Source organism: Pithys albifrons, chromosome 7 (assembly GCF_047495875.1).
Source record: "Pithys albifrons albifrons isolate INPA30051 chromosome 7, PitAlb_v1, whole genome shotgun sequence".
Lineage (NCBI taxonomy): Eukaryota > Metazoa > Chordata > Aves > Passeriformes > Thamnophilidae > Pithys > Pithys albifrons.
In genome coordinates this window covers 44,780,045-44,791,936 of record NC_092464.1, presented here as the reverse complement: position 1 = coordinate 44,791,936, position 11,892 = coordinate 44,780,045, and the positions used below count along the sequence as shown (strand labels likewise).

The window sequence follows — 11,892 nt, the reverse complement described above, 5'->3', positions numbered from 1 at the left end:
ACACCCCCCAATGACGCCCCATCAGTACCGCCCCTCAGTGCCGCCCATCAGTGACACCCCCCAATGACGCCCCATCAGTGCCGCCCATCAGTGCCGCCCATCAGTGACACCCCCCAATGACGCCCCATCAGTGCCGCCCCCTCAGTGCCGCCCATCAGTGACACCCCCCAATGACGCCCCATCAGTGCCGCCCATCAGTGACACCGTCCCAATGACGCCCATCAGTGCCGCCCATCAGTGACACCCCCCAATGACGCCCCATCAGTGCCGCCCCTCAGTGCCGCCCATCAGTGACACCCGCCAATGACGCCCCATCAGTGCCGCCCCTCAGTGCCGCCCATCAGTGACACCGTCCCAATGACGCCCATCAGTCCCACCCATCGGCACAGCCCGCCCCGCGCATGCGCCACCCGGAGCCCTTCGCTGGCCCCGCCCCGTCCGGACTCGGCCCCGGGACTGCCCCAGTTCCTCCGTGCTTTTCGCTGCTCGTGGCCGTTCCACCCGGAGTGTTCAGAGGCTGGAATGGGCCCTAAAGGTGATCCGAGTCCCAAACCTCATTGCCACGGGAAGGGACACCGCCCTCCAGACCGGGTTGCTCAAGACCCCGTCCATCCTGCCCTTGCACACTGCGAGGGACGGGGCGTACGTAAGCGCCCCAGGCAACCTGTTCCAGTGTCTCATCACCCTAGATAGTCTTCCTGATATCTAGCCTAAATTTCCCCTTTTTCAATTTGTAGCCAGTACTCTTTATCCTGTCACTACAGCTCCTGATGAAGACTCCCTATCACACTTCTTGCAGGCCCCCTTCAAATACCAAAAGGTTGCTGTGAGGTCTCCACAAAACCTTTTCTCCAGGCTGAACAGCCCCAGCCTTCTCAGCCTGTCTTTGTGTACGACGTGCTCCAGTCCTCTTGCCAACTTGGTGGCCCTCCTCTGGGCTTCTGCAATAGGTCCATGTCCTCCTTATGTTTGGGACATCAGAACTGCTCAGTTCCAGCAACTGTACACTGTATTCCAGAACAGTACACTCTATTCCAGAACTGTATGCTGTATTCCAGAACTCTGTGCTCTATTGCAGAACTGAAAACTGTATTGCAGAACTGTACACTTACTCCAGAACTGTACACTCTATTCCAGAACTGAATGCTCAATCCAGCAACTGCATGCTCTGTCAAACACGGGCAGTGGGAAGGGGCAGTTCACAACCAGCAGCTTCCATGTCTTCCCTCAGTTCACACCTCCCACCTCCCCACAAAACCAGCTTCTTGTGGAGATGGTGTCCTTCAGAAACTGGAGCTACTTTCTAACACTTCCTTACCTCTACGGCTAGTGTTTCCACTTGGTCCTCCACATCCTGGGCCCGCAGCAGAGGAGGGCTGGGTTTCCAGACCATTGGCAAAGTGAGGCACAGAACTCAAGTGTTTCAGTATTAGACTTGTGCCAGCTCTGCGGCTGTGCAGCTTCCTTGTACCTGCAGAGCCACATACTGCTTATCAACAGAGCCAGAGGAGGTTGGGAGGAGCCTGCGATGGCTTTGGCAAGCTGCTTTTCTGGGAATGTGGCCTGCCAGTTTGCCATGCCCTGGCCAAGTAAGGAATGGCACATCCAGAATGTCATGCTCCAGCTAGTTGGGCTATTCCTAGAAAGAAATCTCTGGGTGCAGCAGTAGCCACAACGCACAAACCACTTCCTCTCCTGTGCTTGCTCTGCCACATGGCAGTCACTGAAGAAAGAGGGAATATATTTCTTTTAAAAAATGTAATACATGGGCTCGTAAAAGTACCTCATTAAGGACTCTCTTCCCTTTTGCAAGCTTTTGTCTTGTTATGCAGTTCTCTCCTGCCTTATATTTCATTAACTGACTTTGCCTGTTAACTCATGGAAAAGAGGATCAGCTCACCCCTATCCTTCCTGGTGCTTCTTTCCCTACCTCGCATCCTGCTCCACTGTGAACCTCCACAGGGACAGTCTGTGTCACCACAGTCTTCTCCACAGGCTGCAGGGGAATCTCTGCACCTGGAGCACCTCCTTCCCCTCAATCCTCACTGGCAGTGGAGTCTGCAGGGCTGTTTGTCTCACATATTCTCTCTCACAGCTGTTGCTGCACAGTGTTTCTGAATCATAGAGGCACTACCAATATCACTAATGGGCTCAGCTTTGGCCAGAGGCAGGGCAGGCTTGGAGTCAGGTGGAACTGGCTACTACCAACATGGGGGCAGATTCCAGCAGCTTCTCACATAAGGGACCCCTGCAGCCCCCTTGCTACCAAAACCTTGCCATGTAACCCAATGCATAATCATCGATTATATAATTGATTGTATAAGGAAGCTGGCTAGAAGATATATGTAATTTTGAAAAAGTTCCTTTGGCTGGTTCTTTTGACATGTTTCTGTATGGAGCTGAGGGAGGTGCGACTGGATCTTCTTTGTCCATGTCTTTGGGTAGAGCAACAATGGACATTTTTGTGGTTTTCCAAAGTAAAGCAGGGTCTGCAACAACAGTAGCCAAATGGCACGCGCTTCAAGAAACAGCATATGCAGGATATACCCTGGCCAGTAACAGCAGTCTCCGTGTTCTTGTCTTGCTGTGGCCCTGAAGAATTTTCTCCCTTAAAATAAGCCTCAGGATGAATGAGAAGGTGAAACAGCACTGCTGATCACACACATCTCTGCAGGGATGTGCCTCACTTCTGCAGGAAGGCCCAGCAGAGGGAGTCACATGCCCTCATGTCTCTGTCCTGCAGAAATGAAGGAGACAATTCAGCTGTGGTGGCTTTCAGCCTCCAGTGGGAGGCACATTTATTCTTCAGTAAAGAGGTGGGGAGGCAAAAATTACCTGCATGACCCGGCTGCAGACTGGTCCCTGCTCAGGGGTGGCCGCAGCTGGAGTGCCCAGAGACTGCTGAATTCAGGTGTAGGATGACTCTGTCTGAACCCCTGGTTCCTTCTGCTCCCTTGCCTCACACAATGGTCTCATCATGGTGCCAAATCTTCCCATGGTTGAGAAACAGGGACTGAAAGGCAAGGAGTTAGTGACTGCTGAAGCAGACAAGCCTCTTTGCAGAACCAAATTACTTTGAGGCACTGCTGGTGAAGGAGCGATGCCTCGTCCCCATGCCCCAAAACATTTCCAGTGTCAGCACTGGTCAACAAGTCCATCGCCATTTAGAGCCAACAGGGCTGGGGTCATGGACTGAGCAAAGACCTGTCAACAGGTCCAAATGGCAGTCTGACAAATACCACCTCTAAGGTGACACTGATGCAATCTATCTGGCTGTGACCAGAGAGGTGGAACACATTCTCTGCATGCATGGTGCTGTGGGGCCATCTTCCATTAGGAGGATCCTATAGGGCTTTACAGAGATCACGGGTCACTGTGGCCACCCAGCACCACCCCTCTCTCTGTACCGCTGCAGCCAAGCACCCCTTGGGTGCTTAAGGTGCCAAATTTGAGGTTACAAGTTACGAAAGGCATTCTCAAGCTTTTGACCCAAGCCAAAAGGATCCCCAAGCAACGAGATTTGCCTGAATTTCAGTAATGGCACCAGGCTAAAGTGAAGAGCAGCAGCATTTAAGGAGAAAACACATACTTCAGACGTCACCTGTTGCTCAGTAGTGCTGCTCTTTCCCACGTATCTTGTGTTGTGGGGAAGATCAGAGATAGCTGTGGGATGGAAGCTGCGTTGAGTCAGGATGAGGTGGCAGCAGGTGGAGGTGGTGGAAATTAAGGGTTGTTCAGGGCTTGATTTGCCAGCGAGACCTTTGTGCAGTGTGCATGATTTGGGAAAAAAGGGTGATATGGACTTGGCAGTGCTTGGATTATAGTTGGACTCAATGATCCTAACCATCTTTTCCAATCTAAATGACTATGATTCTGTGATCATTTCCCTTAGGTATTTCTGTCTGTGGTGAGTGAAGGGAGAAGGTGCCTTCCAACGAAAAATGTTAAAGCAAAGATGGTGCCCTTTGCCATTGTTGACTATTGCAAACATTGGACCACCTCCCTCAGACATCTTCACCAAAAGTCCTTGGAGAGGAAGTGCAACTTTCTCCTAGCACAGGAACTGCAGAGCAGGGGCAGCAGGTGGGATGGGGGCACCCAGGTGAGAGACAGGGACACTTCAAAGACATGTGGGGAAAACTGCAAATCTCTTCCACTGACGTTCATATAAATGCTCAAAGTGGAAAAACTTACTGATCTTTCAGAAGATAAACCTGAAATGTTTCCGTTTTTCTAAGTGTCAAATACAGAGGTGTTAACACATGTCACACAGAGGAAAAGATATTTTAGGACTGTGCGCTGCAGGAGTGAGGACCTTGCCTGTGACTTGGCATTGCAGCACAAGCTAAGGTAAATATTGCCAGCCCATATAAGTGAAAGTATGCCTGCTTCTTAAAAATGTGGCATACAAAGATACATTTTTTGCACTCTTTCAGACAGTGTTGGACTATGGAGAGGAACTTGACATACCAGCTGGGAAGAAGCAGCTCTGAGGACTTGGTGAGTCACTCCCCACTGGCTTCCTCCCCTGCAAGCTGAGACCAGTAGCACATCTTAGCGGTCCAGTTTTGCCTATGGGGACACAAAGTACTGGTAGAGATGACAGGGGTGTAGAAGAAATCAATGTGATGTTCTCTGAAAAAAATCAAATGAAAATATCTTTGGCTGATGAAACTGTGCTTGTGGAAGAAAGCTGTCCTTGAGGGCACTCCTAGAGGTAGTGCTAGGAGTATCCTATGGAGGACATCCTGCCTGGAATATGTGCTGCCATCCATCTTCTTTAGCTATTTGCTGTCACAGGTACTGCCCAGGGATCTGGTGGTTGCAGAGGGCAAAACTGGGAAGGAGGGAGGGAGGAAGAGGCACCAAGTCTCATCAGCTCTTTAGGAAGTCACCCTTGTGCCAGAGCTGCCACTGCTGATCTCACCTGCAGTGGCAAGAGAGTGTGATGTGCAGCACTCACTGGTGACCTGTACATGCTGGTGCCTTTACAGCTGAACAGCTGCTTGAATTGGGCAGGAATCCTCTGCAAAAGTAACTTGTCTCATGGAAGGCTATTTCTGGCACTCAGCTAACTGAAAATAAAGCTTTTAGGAGATGATTGTTTACATTAGTCTCTCCCTGAGCTCTATTGCCTTTTGCCTTTCAGAAGGAAACATGAAATAGGACCGCAAAACCCATATCAGGGGCTCTCACCCCCTGGCCATGCCGATTTTGTGGTTGGTTTGGGGATACTCCTTGTCTTTGGCCCCAGTACACCATGCGGACTCAGGCATGGAGCATGCCTCCACGAGGAGTCAGGAGGAGAATGCTGGTTATCTCTCCACCACAGCTGCATTTTCCTTGATGTCCTTTGCCCCTCTGGTGCAAGAACCTCATCCCAGGTCTTGCATGGAAGGGCCAGTCATTCCTGTTCATTCATTGTTTTCATCCTGTACCACAGCTGCAGCAGAGCTATTTTGTCTTCATGTGGCTTAGCATCAGCTGACTTGTGCCCAGTATATTTACTAAGAGGGTAATATGAGATTTGGGTCTGATGAACTTCTTTTTTCTTGAACAGGTGGGTTACACATCACCAACATCCAACTCCCCTGCAGCCTATGAATCCGACTTCTACTACCCAGACCTGGGCATCAACTGTGATCCTGAAAATATTCCAGCATTTCCATCTACCTTTTTTCCAGTGCTGTACTCCCTACTGTTTGGGACAGGCCTGGTGGGAAATGCTTTGGTCATTTGGGTTCTAACAGTCTTCAAGAAAATCAGGACCATGACTGATGTGTATCTGCTGAACCTCGCCATCGCTGACCTCCTCTTTGTTTTCTCCCTCCCCTTCTTGGTTCAGTACTCCATCATGAGCCAATGGACTTTTGGAAATGCAATGTGTAAAATCATCAGCTCAGCTTATTTCATTGGTTTCTACAGCAGTGTCTTCTTCATAACGATCATGAGCATAGACAGGTACTTGGCCATAGTCCAGTCTGTCTATGCTCTAAAGATTCGGACAGCTGTCCATGGTGTTATCACCAGCCTGGTCCTTTGGGTAATTGCTATTTTAGTATCAATGCCAGACTTAATTTTTTTCCAGGAAGTGAATGACCATAACCAGATTAAGTGCATCCCTTATTATCCTGATGGCAATAGTAGCTGGAAGACTTTCAGTAATTTCGAAGTCAACATCTTGGGGTGGCTGATCCCTGTTGGTGTCCTCATTTTCTGCTACCACAGCATCTTGAAAAGCCTCCAGAAGTGCCATACCCAGAACAAGTACAAAGCAATAAAGCTGGTTTTTGTTGTTGTGATTGTGTTCTTCCTCTTCTGGACCCCCATAAACATTGTGCTTTTTCTGGACTCTCTGAGGAACATGTACATCATTGACAACTGCCAGACAAGCCGATGGCTGGACCTTGCCATGGAGCTGGCTGAGGCACTCTCCTTTGTCCACTGCTGCCTCAACCCAGTCATCTATGTCTTTGTGGGTGAGAAGTTCAAGAATCATCTCTGTGAAGCTTTCAGAAAATCTGCATGTTTTCTATCAATCTGCAAAGACTGCAATGCTTTCAATGGACACAGCCTGGACAAGCACTCCTCTCTGCACACAAAGTCCTCACAGTCGTCTGTTGTTGGTACAGTCTTATAGAGCTACAGATCAAAAACTCTCATCCCGAACAGATGACCTTAAGCTGAGAAATTCTAGAAGGTCATCCTAGAGATGGACTGTTTGGGCAACCTTTTAGGAAGAGTGGAAGCAGCTGCTTGATTTTGATTTTATCATGGTTGTTTTTCATGTTCGTAGTTTTTAGGGTCTGTTTTAGCATCTTCCTCCCTTTCCCTTAGCATATCCTCCCCTGCCCACTTTATGAAAGGGTGGTGGAAATTACCAGCAGACTCCCACGCTGCCTGAGAAGCACAGAGATGCCTTAGAAACGTATCTTCCTCCTCTTAGATTTGGTACTGAATGGATCTGTTTATGTTTCCGAACTCCAGATGCTTGGCTGCTTCTTTCCTCATTTCAGCAGAGTGGATTGGCTTTGTGAGCAGGTACGCGGCTCACTGCAGGAGCCCAATGCAGGGAAGTGGTGCCCAGGTTTAAGTTGTTATGCCAGGGACTGGCTGCCAGTTGACAGATCTGAACAAGACTTCCAGCCCAAAGAGAGCCTAGTAACTGGATAAGCAACAAAGAAATAAATGCTATATATGTGTTTTGGTAAACTCAATGTGAATTAATATCCAGGTATGATAGATGAGTGCAATGGTTTTCTGAAACTTTTAGTTCTGATCTATTTCTCCCTACAAGATATCACCATATGTTAAGTTTTATAATAAAGATAATGCATGCCATGTAATTGTACAATTCTTACACATGAGGAAACTGTTTCATCGTTATTTCTTTCAGCTTCTGCATTTATTATGTCCTGGATAGTTCTACAAAACTGACAACCCCTCCAGCTGCCTCTTCCTCCTCTCTTTCTCTCCCTCTTCATTCTCACCTGGGAAGAAGCCAAAAGTAGATTATCTTTTATTCTAAGAATTTAATTTCTGTAAGAGTCTGCCCCTGTAGTGTTTCCACACCTACTGAGTACTCTTGGGCTTACTTTCTAGAACAGAGCAGAACAAAACAAAACTATAATTCTTTTAAACCACTAATCTTCAGATGGGATTTACAACTTTAATGGGTGCTCCTATTTGCAATCTGCAAGGGAAAATCTTTTGCACAGGCAGGCCAGTAACAGAAAGCGTGTGAGAAATACATGCTGCCTCATGTAGCCCATGACACATGTTCCCCAAGTTCTAAAGCAAAGACCATGGCCAGAGGAAAAGGTTCAGCTGCTGCCTTGGTCCCAGCAGCAGGATCCCAGTCTGGCACAGCTGTACAGCCCCTTCCTCTTGGTGCCTTACCACCCTCAGGCAGCCAGGCTGTTTTTGGATATGCAGACACTCTGGTGTTCCAGAAGGGGAGTCACAAAAATTCAGTACAAAGCCAAAGGGTGGTGGGCAAGAGGACAGCTGCAGCTGCAGATTCGCAGCATGAGCCCCCTAGCTGAAGCACAAGAGATGGGAAAAATTTTTGCAGTCACACAGCCTTGTCCTGCATCCCTTGTGTGAGTGCTTTGAGACAGGTGCTGGGGCCCATTTGCTCAAGCTGGCAAGACAGTGGCCACTCCCTGGGGTTGCTGAGCATCTTTGCTAGGGGATATCTCCTTCTCTTCAGAGGTTTCATTGATTGCTGTTGTGCAGCTTTTGTTGATTGCTGTTGGAGTGAGGCTGTGACCCAGGGTTCCCCACAAGGGCTGTAACCCAGTGGTGTGAGGTTAGGATCAACCTGCAGAGCCTCCTTTGCAAAGTCTTTCACTTCTCTAGCTCTCATTGGAGGACATCCTCCCCTGCTGCTGCCTCACCACCACTTGCAAACCTAGAGTGGAGGTGGGAGGCCCTATGTGTAGCTCAAAGGATTTTTCTGCCAGTGGCAGTTGCCTTCCTTTGTTGCAGCAGCAACACCAGGAGTTCTGAGTTGGGCTTGACCTCAACTTCTCCTCACAGTCTAACTGCTTTAAACTGCTATTGCTGCCTTCCTGTGCAAAAGCAGAAGGTGTGCAGCTGGCAAGACCTGCCCTGTATCGCTGTGGGCAGCCAGAGGCATCCCTGCAGGCCACAGAGATCCTCTTTTTTCTCAAGGGACAAGCCTGGGAGCAGTCTGCTGCCCTGCTGGTGCCTGTGAGGGCATTGATAGCAGAAGACATCCCTCTGCATCTGTGCAAGCTGATAGGCAGCTTAAGGGTAATGCCAAATTTTAGGGTCTTCCCAAGAGCTGAGAGCACAAGAAGCTGAGGCTAGACCATCCTGGACAGTGCCAGTGCCTGTTCACCTACTTGCATAAAAAGTACCCACCAGAGTTGTTATATTGGTCCTGCTCTTGTCTGCTACTTATCTTGATATCCTGGTCTTGCTTTTTCTTTTTGATGAGATGATGCAGGTTAAAGAGGATTCAGAATCATGTTGGCACATCAAATAGTCAGATATAATCTTGTTCTGGCTTCTGTTGTCATCCTAAAACAGAGACCAGCATGTTAGCCATATTCAAGCTTCAACCTAAAATACATACTGGTTTTCTTTTGATTTATTGGTGTTACTAGCACAGAGAGCCCCTTCTACAGAGGGTCTCTGATCAGAAGGAGTCTTTGTCTGATGCCGCCCATGATGCTCTGCATGTCTGGAGGGAAAGGCCTTGACAGGCTGGAGCATTGCAGTGGCATCAGGGTGGCTCGTCTTGCATGATGGTCACTTGCCACACTGTGCAAACCTGTGCAGCAGTTGTAGAGAAAAAAAGGGCATGTTTAGGAACCATACTGTTGAACTATACCACAAAAATCTGGGATGATGAGGTCATGTTAGCTTATGCTAGACCCCTCAGAAAATAGTGTGAAGGGGGACCTAGCAGATTGTTCCTCATCTCAGCTCTGAGCTGCAGGACTGCCACTTTTAGCACAGGGAATGATAGCCTCAGCATCTGGGTCCAAAACAGCATCCTAGAGCAAGAAACTAGTCCATATCTGGCTTTTTCTGGCATTATACTGGAGTTTCCTTCCCCAGGCAACATGGAGACAAGACTAAATCCCTGGCAGAATCTCTGGCTTTGAAGCCACTCATTCAGGGCACTGCATGCAGTCTAGGGATGAGGATAGGACCTTCAGACTTGATCCTTTCTGGAGAAGTCCTCCCAGCCAGCATCTCCACTCTGCCTCTTTCTGCTGTGGCACCATCCAGCTACATCTGTCAAAACTTAATGAGGCAAAAAAGAAAGGTTAATGAAGGGTATTTGTGTCCCATGCTTCTCTTAGCTGAAATATACTCCTGTGCCCAATGGGCCTGCATTAGCATGCACAAAACTCCCAAGACCCCTGTGAATTCTATCATGTCCAGGATAATCCTGGCTTATTTTCAGCCTCTTAAAAACACTTATTATATATATATATACCAGTGTGTGTCTGTCTATCTATCTATCTATCTATCTATCTATCTATCTATCTATCTATCTATCTATCATATCTATATACACATACACACATATTATATATGTATACCAGTTATGAAGCATCATGGAAATTACTAACTGTGCCAGAAAGGACCATGACAGAAAAAAATAAACATGGTTTTACGTATTCTGTCGGGTTTTAAAAATAGTTTGGGAAGTTGAAAGATAATTATAATCTTCATATGAATATGTCGGGTTTAGTTGTAATGTGTGGGATGATTGATATGCATTTTTGGTTAATGTACCTTAAAGGTTAATGTCCCTTAAAGGCAGTAAGTAATGCTGGGCACAGCAAAGCTGCTGCTGTCCTACGTCAGTTTTGACGCACGGCCTCTGAGCAGTGTGCCCCTGCCTGTCTGCACACTTCTAGATAAATCTGTTTCTGCTGCCTCTGCTGAAATGCCAAAATGTTACAGAGACCCATCACAGAAATCCCCACCTCATAACAGCAGTAGCATGATTTGGGTTTCCACAGCCTTTGCTGACGAGCGCGTCTGCTGGGGCCTCGTCCAACCCAGCACCGCTCTTGTCTCGTGGCCGCCGGGACTGTCTGTGCCGCTCTGCTGTGCTTTCCAGCAGCGTCAGCAGCTGGGTCAGACTTATCATGCAGGATGAGCTATATATGCAAGAGAAGCACACCACCAAGCAAACAGCAATGTCTGCTGTGTTACCCCAATAAACACCATTTTTCCTCACCATGCTCTGGTATCCAGGCAGGCTTCCCACTAACATTAAAAAATGTGCAACATGTGCATGCACCTCTGCATCAGCAAGGCATTTATCTCTTTCTTCACCTGGCACCCTTGGAGGATGTTCAGTCTCTGTAATCCTTGAGTTTAGAGAGGGTGTGAATGTGTGTGCTGCATGTGAGAATGAGTACAGCCATGGACAGAAAGGAAAGACACAGTCAGGACTTAACACAGACTACCAGGATATTGCAAAATTATTGATTGTCTCTTATGTTCAACCCAGCACCAGCCTTGACTGCAGCACTCAGCAAGGTAGAGACCTGTGTGTCAAGAAATATTTAGACATCAGCTGTCAGAAGGCAGTGCCTTTTCTACACAACAAGGAGTAGAGGAAATGGGTCTTGTTCCCTAATGCTCAGGTATTCAACTGGGCTGAGAGCAAAGAGCAATGCTGGGTGGTTTCCTTGGGTCTTTTGTCCCTGCCCACTGCAAGGCAGGCAACATCTCCACTCCCCTTGCTCACTATGTCTGCTTCTTTGTCTCTGTATCCCTGCACCTCTTGCACCAGCCCCGCACATCTCAGTGTCCCCAGCACCACACTGCCCCAATGTGGGCACAGAGAGTGGGGTGGTGCTGGTGCAAATCTACCCAGGAGCTTCAGCTCTCATAAGCAGTGCAAGGGAGGGAGAGAGGACAGAAAGGAGGGAAGGAGGGAGGAAAGGCATTTCTTTATTCATCATGTTGAACAGCAGTCATTCCTCCTGCCTGTGTGAGCCTGTGAGAGAAGGGATGTGATCACCCAACCAGTGGCTTCTCCCCTCTTTTGAGTATTACTGTTACTGTTAGAGCAGCACTCAAAAGCAGCACAGCCTCAGCAATGTGCTCTGAGTGATTGGTATAACTCAGGTACACATTGAAACAGCTGGATCCGAGCAGCTGCTGCGCAGATCACCCATCCCAGGGGAGGAGGACACCTCCCCAGGAGATCTGGCTAGGCCTCTGCCACCTCTCCAGGGCAGGAGAGTACTACCCCTGTATGACGCCTGGAGTGAGGGGAGGCAAAATCAGCTCAGGAACACAGATGTGATCTCCAAGGCACAAGTGAGCCTAAGCACTAAACTGTTTCAGTGCCCTTATCCCTTCTATGTCATTTCTAATGTGGGAATAAAT

At 48.4% G+C, this 11,892-nt stretch overlaps 1 protein-coding gene and 1 long non-coding RNA gene across 2 annotated transcripts in view; one reads left to right on the top strand and one right to left on the bottom strand.

The window, feature by feature from the left end:
• The first annotated feature begins 4,310 nt into the window (after positions 1-4,310).
• LOC139674708 (C-C chemokine receptor type 8-like) lies at positions 4,311-7,242 on the top strand. The gene is made up of 3 exons (XM_071561320.1): positions 4,311-4,350; positions 4,437-4,500; positions 5,561-7,242. The coding sequence occupies exons 2-3, from the start codon at positions 4,450-4,452 to the stop codon at positions 6,638-6,640; spliced, it is 1,131 nt and encodes a 376-aa protein (XP_071417421.1). The 5' UTR covers positions 4,311-4,350; positions 4,437-4,449; the 3' UTR covers positions 6,641-7,242.
• A 2,462-nt stretch (positions 7,243-9,704) lies between these two features.
• The window catches only part of LOC139674713 (uncharacterized), a 29,884-nt gene continuing 27,696 nt past the window's right edge, over positions 9,705-11,892 (bottom strand). Inside the window, exon 3 of the long non-coding RNA XR_011698334.1 lies at positions 9,705-9,780. This is a non-coding gene — a long non-coding RNA (uncharacterized lncRNA). The remainder of the gene's footprint in view (positions 9,781-11,892) is intronic.